At 39.6% G+C, this 27,599-nt stretch overlaps 1 protein-coding gene across 8 annotated transcripts in view; it reads right to left on the bottom strand.

The window, feature by feature from the left end:
* The window catches only part of dock8 (dedicator of cytokinesis 8), a 256,091-nt gene that overhangs the window by 59,920 nt on the left and 168,572 nt on the right, over nucleotides 1-27,599 (bottom strand). For 5 of the 8 annotated variants that reach the window (XM_072281729.1, XM_072281735.1, XM_072281734.1 and 2 more), the window contains 10 exons: nucleotides 27,468-27,563; nucleotides 25,178-25,412; nucleotides 23,537-23,701; nucleotides 18,913-19,082; nucleotides 13,365-13,460; nucleotides 7,198-7,293; nucleotides 5,685-5,834; nucleotides 3,756-3,869; nucleotides 2,076-2,231; nucleotides 91-230 (listed from right to left, as the gene is read on the bottom strand). In XM_072281729.1, coding sequence (XP_072137830.1) covers nucleotides 91-230; nucleotides 2,076-2,231; nucleotides 3,756-3,869; nucleotides 5,685-5,834; nucleotides 7,198-7,293; nucleotides 13,365-13,460; nucleotides 18,913-19,082; nucleotides 23,537-23,701; nucleotides 25,178-25,412; nucleotides 27,468-27,563 — 1,418 coding nt within the window. The remainder of the gene's footprint in view (nucleotides 1-90; nucleotides 231-2,075; nucleotides 2,232-3,755; nucleotides 3,870-5,684; nucleotides 5,835-7,197; nucleotides 7,294-13,364; nucleotides 13,461-18,912; nucleotides 19,083-23,536; nucleotides 23,702-25,177; nucleotides 25,413-27,467; nucleotides 27,564-27,599) is intronic. The other 3 variants (XM_072281730.1, XM_072281731.1, XM_072281732.1) reach the window with 3 other exon arrangements.

Below are 27,599 nucleotides of genomic sequence, written 5' to 3'. Positions count from 1 at the left end.
CTTTGATGGAGTAACAGTACACCCATCGCTTAGAGATTTTCAGTGCCAGAGATCCCTAGCAAAAATCAAAACAGAGGTAGAAAGCCATACCCTTCTGATTCTGACTCGACGGCGGCGACAAGTTCAGTGAAGAGAAGCCCAATCAGAAAGTGTTGCTGACGGTAATCAACTGAGAGCTCAAACATGTTGGCAATTTTTTGGTCTTGAATGCTTGAGCATGAACTAGAGTTCTGTTGAATTAAAAGAAATTAAAACATTAGTGTGCAAATTGGGGCCAAATGCTCATCTAACTCTGTTTATTTTATTTATTTGAATGGAATTATCCATCATCAGAAATCACTTGAAGTCATACACTATAAAAAGAAAATCTACAAACTGTAATGTCTGTGATTCTTATAAATGATTTATATGAGGAAGTGGAAGCATGGGTTACTAAGTTTGCATCTGGATAATAGGGCTGCATGGGAGGGAAGGGTTAGATCGATTTGAGAGTAGGTTAAAAGTCAGCACAGTATTGCGGTCCAAAGGGCCTTTACTGTGTTGAAATATTCCATGTACAATGATTTAAAATGAGCTGTAGATCTAAATGTATGAAACATGATATCAGGGTTGTATAATGAAAGGAAAATATTTTAGCCCTATTTTCCTGAAAATGTAGTCAACAAATGACAACATAAATTTATTAATAACAATAGCTAGATTTTAACTTATAAATAGACAAAACCTTTTTCCTATTACAAGAGAATCATTGTAGATTTAAGTAATGGGCAGGCGTTGTAAAGGAGACCTGAGGGAAAAGATCAAACACAGTGTGTTGTTGATATCTGGAGCGGGCTACCAGAGGAAATGGTGGAATCAGTCACAATGACTATATTCAACAGGCATTTAAACAGACACTTGAATAGGCAAGGCATAGAAGGATATGGTTCTAATGCAAGCCAATGTGATTAGTGAAGGTGGGCAAGAAGGTTGTCAATTATGTGATAGGCCAAAGGACCCATTTCTGTGCTCTGACTGGACTGAAATGTGGGAGGCCGAGGAGTGACCTTGTATAAGTATATACAGTAAAATCGTGAGGGGCACGGATAAGTAAATAAAGCCTTTTTTCCCCAGGGTAGAGTAATCTAAAACTAGAAGGCATAGGTTTGGGACAAAAGGGGAAGAATTTAAAAGCAACCCAGTGGAGGTGACGGGAGGCAAGTATTTCTACTCAGAGAGTGAACGGTATATGAAACAAGTTGCCACAGGAAGTAGTACAGGCCGGTTACAATAACAACGTTTAAAAGACATTTAGACAGGGAAGTGGATAGGAAAGGTTTAGAAGGATATGGACCAAACACAAGCTAATGGGACTGGCTTAGGTAGGCACATTAGTTGGCCTGGACATTTTGGGCCTTTGGGCCTGCATCCAGGCTGAATGACTATCACATCTAATTGGCAGGACATATTTGCAGGTCATTTTTCTAAGGGTCAAAGACATTGAAGCCATTTCCAGGGGCGACCAAGTGAGCTACCAGCTGCAAAAAGGCCTGGTATTGGGCCTGTACTATGTTGGCCTAATGTCAGCACCACTTAACTGGCAGCAAAGCAAGACTGGAGGAAGGGAGATTTGCAGTCATAGTGAGGCAATCTTCTGCATTCTATAGTAGCCATATACTTAGTCTCCTCAAGCCCTACTATGTTTTGCGGTGACCTTTCTTCTGAACTTACAACCAACTCAAATTAAACACCATATGAGTGACTGTAAGCCATTGCTTATACCCGTATTGTGCTCAAAGGTATGGTTGAGTAACATTTTTTACATATAAATTTCTGATAAAAAGTTGTGTCCAGTGCACTAGAAGCCTAGTTTTTAAGTTTTGTTGATAAGCAAACAAGGTACAAATGATTTGGATTATATAAGAGGAAATTAAGGGCCATCTTTTGATGCTCAGAGCAACTTTCGATTATCAGCCTATCCATCTGTATGAATAGAATATGTTACACAGTAGTGTACAAGAAACATGTAGTCCAAGTAAAAATATAATACTGTTTACAGAACTAGAGAGTCTGGATTTGCTATGTTGTCTCTTTACCTGTGATGATATTGAAGGACATGGAGAAGCAGGTGCGGACAGATTAGTGATGAAGAAAAGGTTCAGGCTGAGATAGTGTTCATGGCTGCAGAGGATCCTCAGGAATTCCAAGCGCATAGAGATGAGGGTGGGCATTGACTGCAGTTTGCTCGATAGCTACAATGGAATAGGTTAGAAAGAACACTGATGAAACATTTAACCAATACAATGCTCCATTACTATAGATGGTGTTCCTCCCATCTAAAGCTGCTAACTCTTCCTTAGCATTTGTTCAGCACTTCAAAAGTCTGATGCTAGACAATGATGATATCAAGTTATAAGGGACATCAGAGTCAAGCCGCCTCTACCTCTTCTCTCTCACACACATACACACACACGCACGCACGCACGCACGCGCAATTAGGAGCTAGAATGATGGTTATCTCTCTATTCCAAGGGTGACATGGCTAATAGTTACATATGAGAACATTCTGACTGAGGTAAATTCAGTATTATTCAGAATCAAACCACAGGAGTCAATGTGCAGGGAGTAGTGGACTCTGACTCATTCTTCCCCACCATCGGTAGAACCTACATCAGATCGTGCATCAAGAAGGCAACATCTACCGTCAAAGATCCCCACCATATAGGCCATGCTATCTTCTCACAGCTACCTTGGGCAGAAGGTTCAGGAACAGCAATCTGATCCATTTCCCATTGCAATGCTGACTCATGTTCCTGGCCAGCAAGAGCAGATGCTGACCAAGAACCTATCTTGTATGACAAATAAATTCTGCCCTGAGAGAGCATAATAGGCGTAAGGGCAAGGCCAATAGCCTGGATAGAATTCTTGCTTTCACCCAGTGCAAATAGCACGGGATAAAATTCTAACCGCTTGTACATATTCCAAATAGGCAGCAATCTTACACATGGATTCACTTGATATAAAAGATGCACATTAATAGAATACAACAACACTTTCCTAATCTGCCGACAGTTATATTCCTCAACCCCTTTGGGGTCATTCTAGTAAGCAACCAGTAGAAATGAAAAGGAAGTGCGGTATTCTGATGCACCTCCAAACAGTGAGTGACTGAGCTAGTTTAGGCAAGGACACTGGGAGTAGCTTCTCCATTAGCTCCCTTAATTATAGGTGCTGGCCTCATAAGAAACATGTGTACTGTATATAACATGTGTATAAGAAACTGTACATACTGTATTATATTGTTACCCTAAAAAATATAGCAAAAGGGTATAAAATAAATTACATACAAGATAAAAACCATATGTAAGATCAAAGCTCCAAATTTATGTCATGGGATACAGATGGAAGTCTTCTCTCCACTGTTTTAGCAGGTATTATCCATTTAGAAAAAAACTGTCAAATATAACACTGAACTAGTAGAGAAATAATCTCAGCTCAAAATATTTGGCATAGGCATATCAATATTTCATGATTTATTAATACAATAAATTGAATAATTTAGACATTTTTAACTCTTTCTCAAACTATTCATTGTAAAGAAAAACTGTAACCATATAACAATTACAGCATGGAAACAGGCCACCTCGGCCCTTCTAGTCCGTGCCGAACTCTTACTTCGTGAAGCTTGAATAATTACGTAATGAAGGGTATATGTTATCAATTGAATTGCTCTAGGTTTCTACATTAAAATTGCAAAATTATAACTTGTACTTTACCTGGCAGCAATAATTCTTAATTAGATTGAACACAAAGCCACGGTCCATGAGGGAAAGTAAATCATACAGGAAAAATGCCAAGCTTATGTTGATTTTTTCAGCTTGTTCAGCTTCCTATGATTAGGAAAATGTAAAATCAATCTATTATCAACAGACAAAATAGCTCCTAAAATGTCAAAAGCTTTTGTGATGCAATTCTAAATGAGTTCAGCTATAGACTAAGGCCTTAATAATGACAAGGTTTCAAGGTGGAGATTCCAACAGCAGATAAAGAACTTGTTAGACTGGGGACCTGGAAGTCAGCCTACCTTGAATCATTTGGGGTAAACCATTGCTCAAAAATGTCAATTAATTTAGCTGTCTGTCTGGCCTTCAAGGTTGTTAGTTAGTCTCCGTATTCCACACCCAGACAGCTACAGGAAGTGTCTTTGGAAGACTGAAGGATGAGAAAGCTTGGACAATCATCAGCTTTGAGATGGGCAAAGGCCTGGAGGGAGCACTCCTGTTCCACCTAGCCCATCTAGTGTGAACTTTCAGTGCTTGCCTTCGGTTGCCAGCATAATGCTACTGACAGGCAGGAAATAGATTAGTCCTCCCTTTAGCTCCTTTATGTCATTACATAGCCTTAGCTACTGAATGCTATTTGGCCCACAGCTTGTTTCAAGACCTGTCATTGGCCTGATGTGGATATGTAGGCACAAATCATAAGAGAGATAAGTTCACATTGTTGAATACTGATATTTTAACCACAGCCCATAGATCTGGAGGGTGCTAGGTGACTGCAAGTAAGTTCCATGCCCAATTCTCAAAGTACAGGAATGCATAAATGAGTGAGTGAATCTATAATTTTCCTGTTGTACTTGAAAGAAAAACATGTGGATATTCTGCTAGAAATGTAATAAACAGAAACACAGCCTACAGCCCACTGAACCAAGAATGATCATTGGCAATACACAGGGAATTCAAGAAAAAGTCACTTTTTTTTTGCTTTAGGAAAGCTTAAGCTGATTTGTTTCTCAGACACAATATTTGACTTTAGCTTCTCCAAACTGCAGCGTGAATACTATCATATTATGATCACTTACTCCTAAGAGTTCCTTTACCTTAAGCTCCTCAATCAAGTCTGGTTCATTACACAATACCCAATCCAGAATTGCCTTTTCCAGACTGCTCAACTGCAAGCTGCTCTAAAAACCTATCTCGCAGACATTCTACAAATTCCCTCTCTTGGGATCCAGCACCAAGCTGATTTTTCCAATCCACCTGCATATTGAAGTCCCTCATGACTATCATAACATCGCCCTTATTACATGCCTTTTCTATCTCCCATTGTAATTTTAGCCCACATTCTGGCTACTGCTCGGAGGCCAGCACATAACTTCCATCAAGGTCTTTTATACCCTTGTATTTTCTAAACTCTGCTCACAAGGATTCAGCACCTTCCAATTCTATTTCACCTCTTTCTAAGGATTTGATTTTTATTTTTAACCAACAGAGGGGTTGGGGTAGTTTTTGCCATCCCACTCCCTCTACCTATCTGCCTGTCTTTTTGATACAATGTGTATCCTTGGATGTTAAACTCCTAAGTATGATCTTCTTTCAGTCCTGACTCAGTGATTCCTACAATGTCATACCTACCACTTTCTACAAGGTCGTCTACCTTACCCTGTGTACTGAGTGCATTCAAGTATAATACCTTCAGTCCTGTATTCATCACTCTTTTCGATTTTACCCCCATGTTATATTGACTGATTCCACTGACTGCAATTTTGCACTATCATCTGCCTGTCCTCCCTCACAGTCTCACTACACACTGCATCCACTTGTATACCAACTGCCCCATCCTCAGCCAAAATCTTTGAACCCAGCAAGACTGTCTTTTTGAACATTTCCACATGCAACAAAAATATTCTAAGTAAAGAACAGTACCTTCTGCTGTTTTACAAGAATCGTGGCAATCTCTGAAGTAACAACATTGACGATGGTAGTAATATCATCTTTGAAGCGATCAGAGAAGCGTTGTTTTCGGGAAGAATCTTGCTTGTTCATCTGGTAGATGTACTGGGCCATACTTTTGACCTTTCATGCATGATAAAAACATTTGTGATATTAGATCAAAGGAACCACTGAAACTGTACAAATGATCTTGCATTTATGAAGAACATTTTAAACCTCAGGACATCATAAAGCTTTTTACCGCCAATTAAATGCTCTGACATAGGGAAAGTTACACAAGCACCATCCCACAAAGAATAGTTAGATAATGAACAGATCATCCATGTATGATGAAACTGACTGACAGACAGTGATGTGGGGCCTGGGGAACACATGCTTTTCTTCTTTAAAATAGTGACATGTGATATTTGATTTCTACCAAGTAGGTTGACAGAGTTTTGATTTGTTGTCTTATCTGAAAAGTAGGGCCTTGTATCGTGCAGCATTCCTTAAAAACTGGCAAGCCTAGATTCTGTAACGTTCTGCTGCAGAGTCCAGTGTACTGTCTCTTTTGTTGTAGGGCATCCTACATACAGTGCTGGAAAATGTCTGCAGATAAGTTGAAGAATTCCACAGTAATGTTAAACTTTTTAAAACATGGTGAAGAAAAAGAATTAGCAACAGTCAAATAAAGGGCAAAGAGATGATAGGAGCTTGGGAGGTGGTAACGTTCAAAACAAGCTAAATTTGAATCAAAAGTACAACTTTACATTGGCAAACTGAAAATCAATTGTGAAAAGTAGAAAAAGAAAGTAAAATGAAGTAATTGATAAAAAGAAACTGAGAAACATTCCGTAAAGGGATCGATATTTTTCAGGATATGGGCATTGCTAGGAAAAAGAACTATAATCTGGCAGTTTCAAATTATATTTGTATGAAATATGATACAGCGATATTAATAAGTTTCAGCAGAAAATCCTATGAGCATTTTTGTACATGTAAACTTAACCACTGAGAGCTCAAAGAATGAGGCATGCTTAAAGACGTTTTCCTTCACCACTGACCATGCTTAAATGCCAAGGGCTCTTAAAGGTTTGCTGTGCCATTTAAAAGGTAACCCTTTTGGTGAGTCTGACAATCACATATTGGTCATATTGGTTAAGGGTTCCTTAAAGACCCTAATGTTTTTCTTAAACAATGATTCAGTAGTTTTGTTATTTTTTTTAAACTCCAGATCATGAAATGAATTTAAATTTCACAGCGACCATGATGGGATAGAATGTTTGGTCTCACAATTATTGGCTTGGACCTCAAGATTAATAATTCAGTACCATACCCAACCAGGAATATCACAAGGATTAAAGATACCAACCTGTTTGGAAAAAGGAAAAGGCAAAAAATCTGGTCAGGTAATGTGTGATACATTCCAGCAATTATATCTGTGTGAAAAGAGTTACAAGGATACAAAATGGTTTCTGCATATAGACTATGTGCATTTAGTACCTACCAAAAGTTCAAAGAAGAACCAGGCATACTTGAAGACATTTTCTCTCACCATGCCGGTGCTGACCACCATCTGCAGTGCTAGCTCTTCATGAAACTGCTGAATGATAATTAAAAAAAAAACTTTAAAAATATCTTTTCTAGATTTACGATGTCCTAATCCTTGTCCTGGTACTTGAAAGAGTGCCATTGGACATTGTGAATAGTACAGGATCTTTGATGGTTACGTAAAATATAACTTGTTTCTGTGATCCATTCTCTGATCCACTTTTCCTTATCATGAAAGAGTGAGTGATAAAAAACTTCAATGTTTTCTTAAAGTTCAGAACGTTCAACCTGTTCTATAAATCAATAAGTTACCTTTACTCTGTTTCTCTTTGTTTCAGTTGGCACCTAACCTAACAAATGTTTCCAGTATTTTCCACCTGTATTTCAGATTTCTAGCATCTGATTTTATGATTTTCATCTGCAGATTGATACTTGCTTATCTGAACAATTTAATCTAAAGCAGCATAAAATTCGATGTCAATGAACAATCTGCTGGACGAACTCTGTGGGTTAAGTGGGCCATCTGTGGGGAAAACGAACTTTTGATGTTCCAGGTCTACTCTCTGCACAGATGCTGCTTGATCCTGTGAACTCCTCCAGCAGAGTATTTGTTGCTCCACTTTCCAGCACCTACAGTCTTGTGTGTCCCTAAAGTTCCTGGTTATTTGATGAAACCTGATAAACGAACATTTCTATAATTGTGCAAACAGGAAACTTGCAGATGCTGGAAATTCAAGCAACATACATAAAACATGCTGGTGAATGCAGCAGGCCAGGCAGCATCTATAGGAAGAGTACAGTCAACATTTCGGGCCGAGACCCTTCATCGGGACTGATAATTTCTATAATTATCTTGTTTTTTTTCACAAAATAATCTAAAATCAAGTTCAAACTTGTTCAGTGATGGGTGAGCTTTTGTTTACCTACACCCCCTCAAGTTCCACTGGAGGCAGACTGGAATGATGGAATAATCTCTGCAATAAAGATGAGGAATACTTTCAGAGTTACTTGGAAGTTCTGTTGCACCATCTAAGATTTACAGGCAGCAGGGTCAAATAGTTCCGAAGAGAAAAGACGGAATTTCTTTCTAATGCTCTACCTTACTATTCGCTTCATTTGTGCAGATAAGGCTGACTCCAGCACCCTGATTCCTGCTAACTATTACCAAGCATCCCCCACGGGCTGCACCAGAGCTTAACAATTAAAATTTGGAACAAATTGAAACACAAAAACTAAAATTCTAGTGTGAACAACTGAGCAGAAAATCATTGCAGGAATTAGTGAAGCTCAGATGGCAACCAATGACAAGAGTACGGGACTCTGCTGGTTTTTAGATAGGAATGTTTAGACCAACTCTTTACAGTTTAACCATTCTGCATCAGTATTCAATAGCTAATTTAGTTAATATATGATCCAGAATAGGAATACTAGACCTGGAATAATACATAAGTAATATATCCTAAAATAAATGTGATCAGCAGACAAACAGATGTGACAGTTACTTACCTTAGGACATATCCAAACTAAAATGTAGAAGCTTTATGGTTGTACTGCTGTTTTGTTAGTAAAGGCTTGGTGTGACAATGTGTGGTAGCTCTGATAATTGGCCTTTTTCTGTTTGCATAGCAGAATAAATTTACTAATGTCATTACAACCAGATATCTTAGTCCTTAAGCAACAAGTGATAATCATGAAAAATTCAACACGTGCCTTCAACAAAGGGCGCACACACATAGGAGTGAACATATCTGCTGTGGGAAAAGAGATCATTATTAAAGCAGAACAAAACCATTTAGGACCCATACAAAAGGAAGACTGCCACACAAACAGCAAAGTATCAGTCATTATTATATTAGTGATTTCATGCATGTACACAGACAGAACTGCAGCAAACATCAGTTTCCCCAACAGAGGACAAAGCTGTTAAAGTCAGGAAGTATTGTTAAAACACACCTTTTCCTCTTCTATTGGACTGTGAGTGTAAAGAAGAATTAACTCTTGGACCTTTTGAATACTGGGTCAATAATTTGTATTATCAAGTGGAAAATTAGTTGATTAAAAATCAAAACAAATATTCAGATGATTTCAGGAAGAGGGTTGCTCAGGTATTACAATCCATAACATCCTGAAACGAGCAGGGCTAAAAGTTAATCCCAAAACTCAATCCATTCCACAGAACAAATCTTCATGTGTCTTCATTTAAAAATATTTGCTAGATGAGACATCAAACTAAGTTTGTAAAAAGAGGCACTGGAAAGTGACATTGAACAATCACAACAAAAACATGAATTAAAAATAGCCGTATCTTATCGTGGTTACATGACAAAGGGAGGCAACTTAGCTCTCCAATTAAATGTTGACTCATGGTAAAGCAATCTCATTTGCCTCTCTTTCCCCATCGCTTTGCAAATGATTCTGCTGTGTGATTATCCGATTCTTCACCAAAGGTGTTCATTCCATTTCCATCAACGCCAGAGGCAGATAACTCTAAATTCTAACTACCCTCTGAAAATAAAAAAAAGATTTACCTGGGCGTTCTTTATCCAAAGCTTTAAGTCTATGCCCTCATCTTTGAACCATTGCTATTTGGAATGCTTCTCTTTATTGACTCTATATAAATCATTCAGCGTCCTCTCAATCTTCTTTCATCATAAGAAAATAATAGATGACCAAAATTTGGGTAATAGTGGTGGGTTTCAATAAACTTCTTATAAAAGTAAAGAGGTAGAAGTGGAATAGTTTAGGGAGAGAATTTCAGAGCTGATGGCAATGTCGACTGAAGACATGGTCAGTGACAATGGTGTGATTAAATTTGAGAATGACCAAGAATTGGAACTAAATGTGTGTAGAAATCAAAGGGTTTAGCATTGGAAGAGCTTTCAGAGATGAATGGCGAAAGGATCAAGAGGTAATTTGAAAACATATCTGTTGATTTTAAAATAGACATTGCCAGACTGGGAACCAAAGAATAATTGGGACAATACAAACAGAATTTCAAGGCAGAGGGAGGATGTAATGCACTTGAATAGTTGATTTCTGAAGTAACAAAGACATAGGAAAGGGTTTCAGTGCCTTGAGAGCTTCAGAATCAGGTGATGCTGTAGAGGGTGAATTTTTGCATAGTTATTAATGGCAGAACATCACTCACAGACAATAACCAGGTCTGGTTAGAAAGGGGAGGGATAAAACTGTAGCTGAGGAACAGAGTTTGTGGTGGGATCAAAGGTGACAGTTTGTGTCTTCCCAGTGTATAGCTGGAAATTCTTTCTGTTTGTTGGACAGGCAATCTGGCAGCACAGATCATTAAATGAATGATGTAGGAAGAGAACTGGTGAAGTGGTGAGTGTAGTCAGTGTAGCTGTGCAGACTGTAGACTATGGTATTGAATGATGTATTCAAGAGGTAACTGAAGTTGAGAAATAGGAAGGATCTCGTTAGCATGAGGGATAACAATTTACAAATGGGAAGAGGTACAATTGCAAATGATCCTCTGGATATATTGGGAAAAATGAGAATGGAATCCAACAAGTGCAGTCCCACCCAGCTAGAAGATGCCGGCAATGTATTGAATGTGAAGGATGTAGTCAATCAAGCCAAAGGCTGAGGATAGCTGGGAATGAACAAATGTGGATAGATTGCCTTTGTCATATGTACTGTAACTATATCAGAGGTTGTTCCATTACTGTAACCATGGCAAATACATTATTGGAAGAATTCCGAAATGATTTCCAGGAAGCAGGGACAAGGAGATGGGAGGGGAAAAAAAAGAGAGGGTTAGAAATCAGAAAACACTTGGTCTGATGTGGAGAGGAGTGATGACAGCAAATAAGGAGGGGAGAGTATTTGAAGTGATGGAACCATCAGCAACATCACTGAACATGATAATTAGGGAAAGAAGCTGGCTGGTCAGCAGTCTCATGCAACTGGGTTTGATGCAACAGCGGATGGTGTTTTGGTAAGATAAAATTTGCAAAGGACAGTAATTCAGGGATAGGGCACAGGGAATCTGAAATGGGAGGGAAGTGATTGAGGCATTTGATTAAATAGTTTTAATTGTAATGACAAAAACACCTTGTGATCCTCTCATTTTAGGAGGTGAGGGTGGAAGTGGCATGGAATAGTGCGTTTAAGAAGATGGTTTGCAGTAGAATCGAAAGCTTGGGGATTACCTTTATTTTCTAAGCCGAACCTCGAATACTGAGCAGTTTTGGAGATGAGATCAGAGGCTTATTGCACATTATGGAGCACGACTGTAGTGTGGTGGTTAGTGGAATGCTATTACAGCTCTGGGCGTGGAATTGGGAGTTCAGTCCTGTTGTCCCCTGTAAGGAGTCTGTACCTTTTCTCTGGGTGCTCCGGTTTCCTCCCACAGTTAGTAGGTTAATTGTCATTGTAAATTGTCCCATGGTTAGGTTAGGGTTAAATCAGGGGCTGCTGGTTGGCATGTCTTGAAGAGACAAAGTGCTTATAAAATAAATAAAAATTACACAGTTCGGTCAAATTTGGCTGTCAATGATGAAACAAATTATTCATTTGAGTCTACATTCCTTGGATTTAAAGGAATAAGGAAGAAAAGGCCCACTTGAGAAAAAAAGTAATGATTTCAGTAGGCCTCAAAGATGGGGATATGAGATTGGCTGAGCAGCAGAAATTTTGTGTCAAAATGAGGACCAAAGCTTCAGGGCACAACACACAGCTGATCAAATTTGCAGGAATGCTTCGTTTTTATTGTTTCAATTATTAAGATAGTATGCTCAGTCACACAGGGTAAAAATTACGAAACTCCACTTCACAAAACCCTCAATTTGGATCTGTCCATTTTTCTGATACTATTTCACTTTTTCAATCCTACAAATAAAACAAAGTGACTGAGATTCAATCAATATAACATGTATTATCACTTGAACTACCGACACAGTATTCAAAGGGTATGACGGCTGATAACTAAACAGCAAATTATATTCATCTGTATCAGTGAGGCAGTGACACAGCTAGCTGAGGTGTTGCTTTGCAGATCCAGTGATCTGAGCTCAACCCAAACCCCTCGAGCTGTCTGGAGTCTGTGTGGAGTCTGACAGGAGCAGATGGAATGGGGGAGTTTACAGGGAAATTAGTGGGGCAATGGGAGTGCATGAACTTTATGGACCAAATAGCTACCTTCTGTGCCATAAAGAAATATTGAATTTTTAGCTTACATAAAGAAGATGCACATTATGGAAATCTTTTATGAATACAAATTACCCAAAATAAATAAATTTTAGTTTGTTATACATTGACTATTTTGACAGAACATTTAATTGTCCTGGTAACAGGACATAGCTTAAGTGTTATCTATTTTAGGTATGTGTATATTGGTATCAAAAATAAAAAGATCTGCTGTAGAAAGCATAGCAAAGGTCAGCATGTTGAGTCTGCAGGCTGAAATGGAAATGAAGGGTTGCTTAATGGTACTGGTGTTGAATTGTTGCCAGGGAGGTCAGCAGTGTAGATATTGTCCGGTTATTCTTTAGCAGCTTCAAGTGGCCAATTTCCTCTATTTTATTCTATGAATGGTCAATTTTTGAAATGGGTGAAAAAATTACAATTTGTATTCTTCTATATCTCAAAAAATTCACTATTCAACCAGTACAATTATGCCCAAACACATTATTTAGTCGAATAAAGTCCAGGAACCAAAGCAGGAAATCATACATGCCCAGATTTGGAAATTAGATATACTAATGATTTTATCAGTAATGTTTCTGTTTTATATTAGTTGAGCTTTTCTTTGGTTTTATTTAAAAATTTCCCAGGTTCATTTGCCATAGCAAATGAAATGAGTTTAATTGTAAGTTATCAAAAATGTTTTAAAAAATTAATATTAATTAAAATATAGGCTACTCAGGTAGCACAATCATGACATTAATTTGTGTTTAGAATCAAAGCCGAAAAAGGATGCAGAAAGCCTCCACAAAAGAGACATAATGTTCACAGAAGTCTGAATGTGCAGAATGAGTTGACAATGCACATTTTTTCCATTGAATAAATGGAGCAGGACAAACACAAGACAATACTTGCATTTCGTTTTAACAAACTATGTTGTCAGGTGCACCATCCATTTCTTTGTGCTATGTGGCAGTCTACCTTTTTGTTTGAAGATCGTCCAACAGAACCAGCGTTGTTGAAGTAGCTGCTAACTTCCACATAGGAAGACATCCGAGAACCACTTCGATCCATTCCCTGGAGTGAAGATCCAGGAAGAGACAGGGCAAAGGTAACACGATCAATACATGGTGCAGTTATCAACTTTGACAACATTACATAAGTGTTCCAGAAATGGGATTAATTAAGTTGTTAAAAACAACTTGCATTTATGTAGCACCGCCAATTTGGAAGAAAATTGCTCCAGGTTCTCCAGATCATTAAAAAAAACAGTAGAAGCAAATCCAGTTAAAAAGGGAAATGGTGTTGTTAAAAGTAATGCAGGAATGGAGAAGCAAAGATTCAGGAAGGGAATTCCAACATACAGAGCTCACCAGCAAAAAAAGGAGAATGCATTTGGGTTAAGACATTGGAAAGAAAGAAGTCTAAGTAGGCATGGAGAGGTGAAGACCGGATGAGAAATTTGAATTTTTGAACCAACACAAATCAACAATAGAGGAGCCCCACAATAAAGGTTGGTGTCACCAGGGTCTGATATCCTTGTCCACTCATTTTCATTCTAGGCCAAAACCCTATTCATTGATAGCCCAGACAGATAATCTTAGCCAAATGACCAGCCTTGCTCATACAAGGTTTGGAAATTAACCTCTGAGACTCAGTGACCTGCATCAGACTCAGTAAGGGGGCACCCGAGAAAAACACATTAAGGCTGTTTCAAGCAACTGTGTGAGGAGAGAAAAAAGAAAGGCAAGGGAGCAAGAGACAACTGGGAGAGAAATGACAGCATGGCAGAAGGCAGGTTCTGAATCTGAATACGACAAGAGGGGAACTACTCAAATCAGTGTTTCATAAACAGTCTTTATATTATAAAACACAGAGACAAGACTTTCAGCCCATCTTGTCCCTGCCAACCAAGATGTCTATCTGAAGTAGTCCATATTTCTGAGCTTGACCACAGAGTCAGAGACTTATATATCACAGAAACATATACAATGAACTTCAATCAGCCTGAAGAAATAGATCATGAGAAATTCTATGATATATTTCTTAGGACATAAACCAGAATTTTATTCACCATGATCTTTAAAGTCTATTCAGAAGCAACCATCAGCATATGTACATACACTTCCAAAGACTCAGTAAATCATTTCTAGCTGCATATTTTGTAATATCAAAATACTGTTGATGTCACAAAGCTTCAAGTCACACACAGAGAATTAGTGCTATCAAATATTATAAAGACAGAAACAACAGAAAATAGCAGAAGTAGGCCATTTGGTTTCTCAGGCCTGCTCTGCCATTTAATATAATTATGGCTGATCATCTAGATTGATATCACGTTCCTGCTCACTTCCCACATCTATTAATGGCTTTTATGTCTATCTCCTTCTTAACTATATTCAATGACACACCTCTGCAACCCTCTATGGTTGTGATTAGTTTTACCATCCTCCGGGTGGAGAAATTTCTCCTCTTCTCAGCCCTAATCTCCTGCCTTTTGAGTAGGTTCTCAGTCTCAACACCAGGGCCAGGGAAAATAACGTCTCACATTCAGTCTGTCAGTATTTTGTTAGTTTCATTGAAGAGTACAGCACAGAAATGGGCCCTTCGATCTTTCAAAATTAAACCCCTCTCATTCTTCTAAACTAATAAACACAAACTTGTTTGATCCAATTGCTCCTCACACAACAGTAGCAAATTGTTCGCTGGCTGTACTCCAACGCAAATATATCCATAACAAAGACCCCTCGGTCCTAATGAAAGGTCTTGCCCTGAAAGATCAAACGTTTATTAATTTCCATAGATATTTTCTGACCTGCTGAGATCCTTGAGCATTGTGTGTGTGTGTGTGTGTGTGTGTGTGTGTGCGTGTGTGCGCGCGCGTGCTTTTCCATAACAGATATATCCCTTCTTAGCTAAAGATATCAAATCTACACACAATCGTTCAGATGTACTCATCAAGGTCCTGTCTAATTGTGGCAAGACACACTTGTAAATTTTCTCAAAATACCTTACTATGAAAGCCAACATATCATTTTTTTAAAACTTTTCACCGCATCTACGTGTTTCCTTTCAACTACTGGTATACAAGTGAATTAATATTCTCCAATCAAGCATAATTTAAATAATGCACCGCCTTTGTGCTTTCCATACTGAAGCAGATAACTTGGCATGTATACATGTTAAACTGCATCTGTCCACTCACTCAATATTTAGAGATACAGCACGGTAACAGGCTCTTCCGGCCTAACGAGCTTGCGCTGCCCAATTACACCCATGCGACCAAGTAACCTACTGACCAGTACGTCTGTGGAATGTGCGAGGAAACCGGAGCACCCGGAGGAAACCCATGTAGTCATGGGGAGAACGTACAAACTCCTTACAGACAGCAGCAGAATTGAACCTGGGTTGCTAGTGCCGTAATAGCGGTTTGCTAACTGCTGCGCTGCTGTGCAGCTGCTAATACATCTGAAATACTTTGAAGACTCTTTGCATTGTCTCATTATGGCACTTAGTTTAGCATCAAAGGCAAATATTGAAATATTAAGTACTGTTCCCTCATTTGGGTAATTGTGAATAGATGAGGTCCAAACACTGATCACTGCAATACTCTGCTAGCTGCTGCTTGCCACACCAAAATGACTCATTTATTACGGTGTTCTGTGTCCTGATTCTAACCTGCAGTTAGGGTTACGGTCATGGATCCCTGGGTTGCAGGGGCACTGTACAGATGAGCGCTGCACCGGTTGCCTCCATTTCTCACAGTTGTGGGCGAGTGCCTGGGTTGTGGCAAAGCTCTCTCCGGCCCACTCAGCAATGTTGTCTATTTCTTCCTCTGTCTGCCCCTTTTACTGTTTCTCCAGCACCCTCCCCTGAAGAATGGTCTTTGAGAGTCTACTTGATCTTGTTATGCTGCCATACCATCTCAGTTCCCTCTTCAATCCATTCCAATGTGTTACCGACAATACCATGTACTTATACACACGACTAATTCTACACATTAATCAATTATTTGTCATTATTAAAGTTTCCTACACAGCATGCTTTATTTCCCTCGCCCCCCCCCATCTGCTCTATCAGTTATTTTCTCAAAAAATGGGTTCTATCTAATGAAGATTCTTTTCCAGAAATCCATGTTAATTTTGGTCCACTGACATTTTCCAAATATTTACATATCTCTTCCTTTACAGCTATTTCTACGTCCCCCTCTTCTGATATTTGGTCATCTGATCTGTTGTCACTTTTTAAAAAAAGGTATATATATGCCGCTCTCCAATTTGCAGGAATAATTCTATATCTAAGGAAATTCGGAGGAAGGTAAATAGCATACCCACTATTTCCAAGGTTATTTTCCTGAGTACTCTGGGATGAAAATGAACAGGTTCTGGGAAATTGATCAGTTCTCAAAACCTAATATCTCAAGCTCCATATTACAATTATACTTTCCTTTATTTTCTCACCTGCCCTAGTTTCTTGGTTCCCTAACATTTCTGGAAAGAAGCCAGGTCCTTTTAAAATTATTAAAGAATTGTCCTGCCATCCTGCTGTCTCAGATTGTGAATACTCCTGTTACCCCAGGGGCGGCGTGGCAGCGTAGTGATTAGCACAATACTTTACAGTTCCAGAGACCTGGGTTCAATTCCCGCAGCTGCCTCTAAGGAGTCGGTACATTCTCCCCGTGACTGGGTGGATCTCCTCCTGGAGTTCTGGTTTCCTCCCACAGTCCAAAGACGTACCAGTTGGTCGGTTAATTGGTCACTGTAAGTCATCCCATGATTAGCTAGGTTAAAATTGGGGATTATTGGGCAGCACGGCTCGAAGTGCTAGAAAGGCCGACTCCATGCTGTATCTCAATAAAATAAATACATAAAACTTACTCTAGGGGATTTACACTTGACTTGAAAGTTCAAAGCAAATTTATAATCAAAGTCCATATATGTCATCATATACAACCCTGAGACATATTCAGTAAAGATCAGACTTCACTGATCTTTCTATTTTCGCATTTAAACATTATCTTTCGGAATTCTGCTGAAGACAGCACCAAATAAAAAAAGTCAGATGGACTGACTGAAGGAAGGGATAACATTATAAATACGCTGGAGATAAAATAATTAGCTGCTTATTTTCGTTAGCAAGCAGCATAGACATATACTGCATTTGTATACTAAATAAAAATAGTGTATTAGAAGAGTTTAATATCGTTTTATAGCAACACCAATGAAAAAGCGCAAAAATTTAAGTGAGAAAGTGGAATGTAAAAGATGTTGAAGAAATATGATAGGTAAGTAATTAAAAACTTGAGGAATTGAGGGCTTTGGGGAACTGGTATGGAAGTAGTTGAAGCCAGCATAGATCAGTCATTGAGTGATGGAACAGGCCCGAGGATCCTGGTGGCCGACATCTGCTCCCATTTTCTTGTGTTCTTGTGCAAGAAAAATGAAAGTGTACAGTGTGTGTGTGCCATAGCAAAAGGAAGAAGATAAAGATGACACTGAACCATTTTGTAGACAATCTTGGTGAGAAATGCAAAGGCTCTGGGCCTCCATCCTGCATAGAGGAGTGAAGTAAAAGTCCAATCAGTCAGCCTTAAGGACTAAAGTGGTCCTTTGTTCAAAGGTCCAAAAGACTGCAATGTTGGAAGTTTTGCTTTGGAAGTGTGGGGTTGAGGTAACATTGGCAATGGGAAGACAGCAGGTCCTCCAATGGTTTCAGGTGTCTTTTAAGAATTTACCTGTGATATCCAAAATAACAGATAGTCATAAATTGATAAAAGGAATTAGTATGGCAGACTGAAGGAGACATTAGTGTAGAAATCAGTATTTACTCATTTGTTTTTCAAAATATCTATGAATTTAGCCCCTGAATCTGCAGAGTGGAACTGGCTATCCTTGGATGAACACAGGGTGACAAGAGATGACTAGAAACATTTGATGCATTCATTTTGCAGCCCTTGGATACAGACAATGGAATTTATCTTCTCTTGTTTCCCAAATACTAATGAAACACTAATCTCTTAGCCACTGAAATAGAATAGTAATTGAAACAGTATGACAATTCCAGGATGATAGCGTGAGTGGGCACGTGGCCAAGTGGTTAAGGCATTGGACTAGCGACCTGAAGGCCGAGCCCCAGCCGAGGCAACGTGTTGTGTCCTTGACACAGTGCTCTGTGACGACACTGGTGCCAAGCTGTATGGGTCCTAATGCCCTTCCCTTGGACAACATTGGTGTCGTGGAGAGGGGAGACTTGCAGCATGGGCAACTGCTGGTCTTCCATACAACCTTGCCCAGACCTGTGCCCTGGAGAGTGAAGACTTTCCAGGCACAGATCCATGGTCTCGCAAGACTAACGGATGCCTTTACTAACGTGAGTGGCAGGATTGACATAGAATTTCATGCAAATATGATTTAGTTCTTTGAACTAAAGTGATGACTTTGACTTCAATTCTCTCCCAGCCTTTGTAAAAAAAAAGATATTTTAAAAAGTGGTTAGTTAGATTACATTTCTCCTAATGTTAGCACTGTACCTTGGAAGAGGTAGTGTTCTTAACATCTTCATCTGTCAAGATCCCCGCAATATCTGGATTACTGCTGCTCAATATGCGTGACTGCATAAGTCTGGACCCGACAAGGGCAGCACTGGAACGTCCCACAGTGTAGTAACGGCTCTCTGGAAACACAGGGGGCATCGCTGGGCCTAAAGGAAATAGTCTGCATCAGTGTGAACGTCACAAAACTGGTCAGTCATTTTTGGGTGAAGTATTAGAAGAGAAATAGGTTTACACATTAGGACTCTTCATCTTAGAGTCATAGAATTATAGACTTACAGTGTGGAAGCAGGCCACTTGGCCCAACTTGGCCATGCTAACCATGTTGCACAGTGAGCTAGTCCCTCCTGCCAAGGTTGGTCCATAATCCACTAAACCTCCTCTATCTGTGTACTTATCCAGGTGCCTTTCAAATGTTCATAATGCGGCCGCCTCAACCACTACTTCTGGGAGCTTACTCCAAATATGCAACACCCTTTTCCACGAAGAAGCTGCCTCTGATGCCCTTTTAGATCTCTCGCTTCTGATCTTAAACACGATCCCTCTTGTTTTTAGCACCTCCTCGCTGTGGCAAGCGCTAGGTGCTTTCACACTGCCTACGGCCCTCACAATCTTACGTCAGGTCACCCCCTCCCCACCCCAAGTCTCCCACATACCATGGAATAAAGTCCTTGTCTGCACAACCTCCCCTTGTAACTCAGGCCACAAGCAATAGCCTGGTAAATCTTTTCTGCACTCTCTCTAGATAATATCCTCTTTCCTGTAACAGAGTGACCAAAATTGTACACATCATCCAATTGAGGCCACACTGATGTCTTATGTAACTGCAAAGTAACTTCCCACCTCCCACTCCTATATTCAGTGCCCTGACTGATAAATATTAATAGGTAATACAAATACACCAACAGTATGGATTTTGAAAATTATAATTAGCTCTTTTATGGTAAATACGTGTATTATGAATATTATTATAATGCTAAATCAGACAGACTTTTCAGAACCAATGGGCATTCTTGCCTTCATATCCACCAGCAGAAACAGAGCTTTTGTACATTATTTGGTTGATCTCATGTAAAACTCCTGCCAATTAAAATAAAGACATGTGCAAAGAATAGAACGTGCTGATGAAACATAATTTTTTTTTAACATGGTAAAAAAGAATCAAAACTGAAATCCATGTTAAAATATATTTTCAGTCTTAAAGTGTACAGAATGAATCACACTGATTATAAACTCTTTCAATTGTTATACCGTTTCCAGCAGAACAGAGGAAAAAGTGGGACTGAAAATGGATGTGGTGGCCTCAATAATAATTAACACCTACACTCTGTCCACCAGAGAAAGCAGAATCTCCCAGTGGGCACACATTTTAATTCCACATCCCATTCCCATTCTGACATGTCTATCCACGGCCTCCTCTACTGCAAAGATGAAGCCACACTCAGGTTGGAGGAACAACACCTTATATTCCGTCTGGGTAGCCTCCAACCTGATGGCATGAACATTGACTTCTCAAACTTCCGCTAATGCCCCACCTCCCCCTCGTACCCCATCCGTTATTTAAATACACACATTTTTTCTCTCACTCTCCTTTTTCTTCCTCTGTCCCTCTGACTATACCCCTTGCCCATCCTCTGGGTTCCCCCCACCCCTTTTTCCTTCTTCCTGGGCCTCCTGTCCCATGATCCTCTCATATCCCTTTTGCCAATCACCTGTCCAGTTCTTGGCTCCATCCCTCCCCCTCCTGTCTTCTCCTATCGTTTTGGATCTCCCCCTCCCCCTCCACTTTCAAATCTCTTACTAACTCTTCCTTCAGTTAGTCTTGACGAAGGGTCCCGGCCTGAAATGTCGACTGTACCTCTTGCTAGAGATGCTGCCTGACCTGCTGTGTTCACCAGCAACTTTGATGTGTGTTGCTTGAACCTTCTTCTCTCTAGCCTGGAGGAGCTTTCACCTGTAGCTATACAGGGCTGCAATCAAAACAATTTGGTGACCCTGAGCAGCCCCCTAGTGGTGAAACACAGCTTATGCAATTCAGGGTGTAATTGATCAACTTCAGCCAACATCATCAATTCTGGTTAAAATCAGTTTATGTTCCTGATGCTGTGTGAAAACTTGCTGAAACATGTTATGTATTAAGAAATAACAGATCCGTGTTTCATAAGTACGCTGATAGTCTCATGCTTCCACTTTTTTTATTGGGCAGGTTGGCTAGCAGATGGCTAAGTTGCCAGGCAAATTTATATTCATTAATTTAATTTTTAAAGAAATCAATGTTAAAAATTTAGGCTAACATTAGAAGAATTAGTTCAATATTTCAATATCTGCTACAAAAATGTTATTATCCTTTTTGATTGAAATTGCATTGTGAAAAATGTTGACTTTGAAGGTAATGGGGGAAAACACAGGAAATAATCTTAAATGCGGTGATCACTTATTTGAATTTTCACTGCTTTTAGAAGGCAGCACTCCCTTATGTTGACATGTTTAAGAAAGATGACAACAATGTAAAGGAAAAGAAATTGGAGCGGGGGGGGGGTTGCGGTGACTAAAAGCTTGAAGGATCATCCGACAAGAAATCAAAAGAGAGGTTTTGGGAGGAAATTCTAGAGAATAAGAAACATACACAAAGAGGAAAAAAACTGCAATTGGGGTGAGAACAAGGATGCAGAAATAACTTTAGCTTGAAGAAAGGAGAAAGTGAAACTTCCCTGTATCAGGACGGAGAAGGTGAATGGGAAGGATGGTGTCAGGTTCACCTGTAATCTGAAAGGATGAAAATTTTAATTGACAGGTGAACCAGGAGCCAATTCAGACCTAAGATGAGAAGCACAACACAGAGCTTTGGCATGAGATAGGCTATAGTTGGCAGAATTTTAAAATGACCAACTCGTGGGTTGTTAGTACAACTGAGCACTTGCAAACTTGGACTAGGAGGATGTAGGCAATGTAACAGGTAGATGCAGGTGAAAGGGTCGCAAAATGGTTTAAAGAGGATCACAAGGTGTTGGCAATGGCACTGTGTTAGTGCCAGTGGCTGGTCTTCCCACATTCAGCTGAACGAAATCATGGCTCACATGATTCCAGATCTCAGATTGAATTGATTTGAATTGAATTGACTTTATTACTTACATCCTTCATATACATGAGCAGTAAAAATCTTTACATTATGTCTCTATCTAAATGTGTAATGTGCAATTTACAATAAATAGTTTGTATAACAGGATAGTCAATATAACATAGAAATACAGTTGTGTCAGCATGAGTTAAGCAGGCTGATGGCCTGGTGGAAGAAGTTGTCCTGGAGCCTGTTGGTTGTAGTTTAATACTGCAGTAATGTTTCCCAGATGGTAGCAGCTGGAACAGTTTGTGGTTGGGGTGACTCTGGTCCCCAATAATCTTTTGGACCCTTTTTACACACCTGTCTTTGTAAATGCACTGAATAGTGGGAAGTTCACATCTACAGATGTGCTGGGCTGTCCGCACCACTCTCTGCAAAGTCCTGTGATTGAAGGAAGTACAGTTCCCATACTAGGCAGTAATGCAGTCAGTCAGGATGCTCTCAATTGTGCCCCTATAGAAAGATCTTAGGATTTGGGGGTCCATAACAAACTTCTTCAACTGTTTGAGGTGAAAGAGGTGCTGTTGTGCCTTTTTCACCGCACAGCCGGTATGTACAGACCACGTGAAATCCTCAGTGACGTTTACGCCGAGGAACTTGAAGCTGTTCACCCTCTCAACCCCAGATCCATTGATGTCAACAGGGGCTAGCCTGTCTCCATTCCTCCTGTAGTCCACAACCAGCTCCTTTGATTTTGCAACATTGAGGGAGAGGTTGTTTTCTTGACACCACTGTGTCAGGGTGATGACTTCTTCTCTGTAGGCTGCTTCATTATTATTTGAGATTAGGCCAATCAGATTAGTGTCGTTAACAAATTTAATTAGCAGGTTGGAGCAGTGGGTGGCAACACAGTCATGGGTATAGAATAAAGAAGGCGGCATTATACACAGCTTTGAGGGGCACCTGTGTTGAGGGTCAGAGGGTCAGAGGGGCAGAGGTGAGGGAGCCCACTCTTACCACCTGCCAGCAATCTGACAGGAAGTCCAGGATCCAGCTACACAAGGCAGGGTGAAGGCTGAGGTCTCTGAGCTTCTTGTGAAGCCTGGAGGGAATTATGGTGTTGAATACTGAACTGTAGTCCAAGACCAGCATTCTCACATAAGCATCTTTCTTCTCCAGATGCGAAAGGACGGTGTGTAGAGTTGTGGCAATTAAACCATCTTCTAACAACATTATTTAAAAAAACTGTTTTTGCCTAGTCAGGAGGCTTAGACAGCATATGCATGTATAAATAAGAAGAGTGATATGTCCATCCATCTGTAATTCAAAGTGATTTCAGGGCCCTGCTAACATCATTGAACATGTTTTTCGTGTTTAATGAGGCAACCACACTGCTCTGATTGGAGTTTGGGCTCCTTATTTGAGAAACTTCTCCTTAATGACAGTTAAGTAGACATCAGCGGTGCATCAGCTAAATGCACCATTTCCAATTTTATTCCATCGTGATCTATCCACCGACTGGAGTAATAAATCAAGACTTACCACCTTTTGTCACCTCCTTCGGGGTATCTGACAGGCGAAACATGTAGTAGACATACGACATCAGTAAGCAATTCCGTCCATGCTGATCTTTGCTGAGTCCTGGACTATTATGAAGGCTGTTAACTATCGAGACGACAGACTCAAATGTGAATTGTGCAAGGTTGGCTGCAAATAAATAGTGCAGATTGTTTGAATGAAAAAGATTGTACCACATTTGTGCAATAATTTCACATTCCTACAGAACAAGGTAAAAGAGAAAAATTTGGAAAATTTTGAACAATGATGGTAAAATGCAGGGAGAGGCAGCCCTGGTCAGTCTCATACTCTGGTGTGAAATTTCAATTCAATCCTTTGGAACTGAGCACCATGATTTTATGCCTTTTCTCCTCATCTTAAAGTGTGTAAATAACTCGTTATTTACTGAACTTGTTATCCAGTAAATTTGTGCTAAAAGCAGAAGTTAAGAGTTTCAACAGAAACAGAATTCTAGAGAATCATTTGAACTGATGTATTCTGATTCAATTTAAATAATTAAAGTGACATTGCAGTAGCCTATTAGCACTAGATATTTATCTGATATGTATCTAAATGTATCTGATATTGGTTCCTGGAAAAGTTTCAGGAGAATTCAAAAATGTGCTTTTAGTTAAAATAATTTAAAATCTAACTAATACTTTCTTCATTGTGCGACTAATGAACCAAACATCATCGGTTAATGTCACTGAAACTAATACATAAATCTTTCTCCTCTATCCTTTTTACTACATGTGAAAGGTTACTCATTGGCAAACACAATACAAATCCATGACAGAGGGGACACATATGGGATAGGAAATGGGAAACTGGAGAGGTAAGGCCTTAAGAGTAGAAAAGAGCAAAATATGGATGTAAATGGATGCATGGAAGTAATTCTAGAGGTTTGGGTTTTGACAGCATGAACACGGGCAGTGAAATGACTGAATTTAGAAGGAAGTTATGGGCAAGAATTCCAAGAACACAGAAACATCAAAAAGATGGTGTCCATTATTAAGGACCCCCAGCACCCAGGACATGCTATCTTCTCATTGTTACCATCAGGCAGGAGGTACAGAAGCCTGAAGGCACACACTCAGCGATTCAGGAACAGCTTCTTCCCCTGTGCCATCTGATTTCTAAATGGACACTGGACCCACGAACGCCACCTGACTTTTAAAAAAAATTATTATTTCTGTTTTTGGACTACTATTTTTTAATTTAACTATTTTATATACAAACATTTGTATTTGTACACACACACTTACTGCAATTCATTTATTTAATTTGTTTCTATATTATCAAGTATTGTAGTGTACTGCTGTCACGAAGTTGACAATTTTCACAACATCTGCCAGTGATATTAAACCTGATTCTGATGTTAGAAGGTCTTGGGGCTGGCGATGCTTATATATACAACAGTGAACAAGACCAGACACATAAATAACAAAAATTAGAGATCAAAAACAGAGGCAGTGCAGGCAAGAGCAATAAAAATATTTGTCTTTGGAGTATTAACTTAGGTTTTATATTTGAAAAAAGAAACAAGTTTCCAAGAATTAGATAAGAAATAAGGATAGCAGTAGTAGTGCTCCACTTGGAATTAGTGAATCAAATTGGCATGCCTACCTGTCTGGCCTGCGACAACAATTGGCTGTACTGTCAGCTGGAAAAGCTTATCCAGGACCTGGTGCAGAAACAGTACCAACGGTTCAAGCCGGGCTGAAGGCAGTGAGATTATACTCAACTTCAGCTCATGCTCTAGGTCATGTTCCATTATCTTCTGGTCCAGGATCCGAATTGGGAATATCACCCGGCCCTCCAGGGTGTGACACAGGGCAAAGAACTTGTCCAGGTGGTTGTCCTGTTACAAAGAAACCTGCTGTTATTGATCATGGCTTATCTTTGTGATTTGGAGCTGTCCAGTTAAAAGCTATGTTGGTCAAACTGTCTTGGTTTCTAACTTTCAATGCTTTGGGGTTAAAACTGTATTGATGACAGCAACTGATTCATTTGTAGGCAATGGTTTAAGATCGGTCTATGCAGCTGCCTTTAGTGATTGATTCTGCAAGAACATCTAAGTTTATAGCTAAAGTACCTTAAAATCAACCCATGATAGTGGGTGATTCTAGGGACTAGAGTTAAACCATCAAATGGGTGAAACCTTTATGGACAAGGCTTTTGATGTTTTATGGAAGCAGCCACTATTTCATTCGAGTACCCACCCTGCAAAGTCAGAACATATTGTCAACGGATTTAAATAATCTCACTCCAACACTACAATTTAGAACCTGATTCAAAATTAAATGCTGCTGTGTGGGCCTCCAAGGTGTCAGGAAGCATGAAACTGCCAACACCACAGCTTGACAGGTTTTTTCATCAGCACTCCTCTGGGCCACCGGAATAGGACCTCTCCCCCAAATTTTACAAGGAAGTCTTCAGTCTCTCCCCTGGTGAAGGTCTTTGTTTTCTTCTTTCTGATTATTGGCCTTTCCCTTCACCCTGATGTCCCCTTTCCACCTTCCCAGCAGGTATGCTCCCATAATGACCTCTGAGACTGGCAATGTCCAACCTCTCCCCCTTCCAACAGTCTTTGTAAATGTGCTTTCCGCTGGTTTTCCATCCTGACTGGTGGCCAGTCTAGTCATTTCACCTTGTGCTGATTAGACAATGTCTCCAATACACAAAAGTAGAAACCCATTGCTCACCCGGCAGGACATAAACAGCCCTGGCATTGCTTGGGTCTTTGCTTTCATCCTTGCACACATCTCTCTGCTACTCCTTTGACAATTCATCTTGATTATTAAAATAAATATTCTGATTTTGAAGGCCATTTTCTGAGGAGAATGAATGGAACTCTGAAGAATAAAACCTAGCCATGCACATCATCTTTCTGGACCAACTTCAGGGGAGAGGTGCCAGCTTTCTTACACCAAGGAATCATACTCAGCAACGTTAATTCTGCTAACCTTCGACTGAAATGATGGCAGAAAATTGATTGTTAACAGAACTGAAAAGCTGTACATCACTGTTGTTAGTGTACCAGTTTTTCCTCCAAATAGCACCTCAATAAGGCATTGAACTTCTTCTGGCTAATGGGATAACTACTTTTGTTAAAATAGTCTCACAGCAGCTCCCAGATTTACACATGTTTAAATCCATGAGGTAAATCTGTGAGGTGGTATAAACTGTCCAGATAATGGTTTTCAACTTTAAATTGTCCAAAGCTGTCTGGCCTTCTGAGTTCCTCTAGCAGTCTATTCTTTTTTCACTCTGGATTCCAGCATCTGTGATCTCCAGGTTTATGCTTGTTAGAAGTCATGCTGTAATGCTTATGTATCTTTTTCATTATTAAATTCCATGTACATGTGAAAACAAATATTTTAATGATATTATGCTTTAAGAAGCATTAATGACACAGCCAACAGATGTAAAATAAGAGAAACATTTGATGTTTGATTAAGCAACACTGAACAGGGATAAAGAGATGACCAAGTGAAAGGTCTGGACAAGAGTATTTCTACCAATCAGAGACAGACATATTAGTTATCATTTAGGGTCTAGAGAGAGTATATTGATCTTATCTTTTTATGATGCAATTGATAAAACACCGCGACAGAGATTGACGAAAAGTTTTTCTCTCGTGGACGTACATCAGTGACTTTACACCAATAAACAGAAACCTTTAATTTTAAGCAGAGCGACTGTAACTACCCGCAGTATTCTTGCACAAGCAGCAAAAGTTATCTTGCAATGGAAGATTAAATAACTGGTAAACTTCAAAGCTTTCTCTCACCCTGACAGGATTCCAAGTTTTGCTTTCACCACACATGACTCTTAGTCAGCGTTGCTTCTACGTGTGGTAATAAGCTATACATTTGGAACAAAATACTGCAGCTCAGCTCTGCTGGATACTTACCTGGGAGTGCACGGAAGAAACTGCTTGTATCTCCACGTTGAAGACACCTTTGTGTCCATCCACCCATTTGATTGGTGCTGACGGGTTTGGAATCTTCTGTATCGAACAAAAATAGAAATTCATATTTTTTTG

Source organism: Mobula birostris, chromosome 17, assembly GCF_030028105.1.
Source record: "Mobula birostris isolate sMobBir1 chromosome 17, sMobBir1.hap1, whole genome shotgun sequence".
Classification (NCBI taxonomy): Eukaryota; Metazoa; Chordata; class Chondrichthyes; order Myliobatiformes; family Myliobatidae; genus Mobula; species Mobula birostris.
Note: the sequence above shows the minus strand (reverse complement) of the source record. Positions and strands in the feature narration are given on the sequence as shown.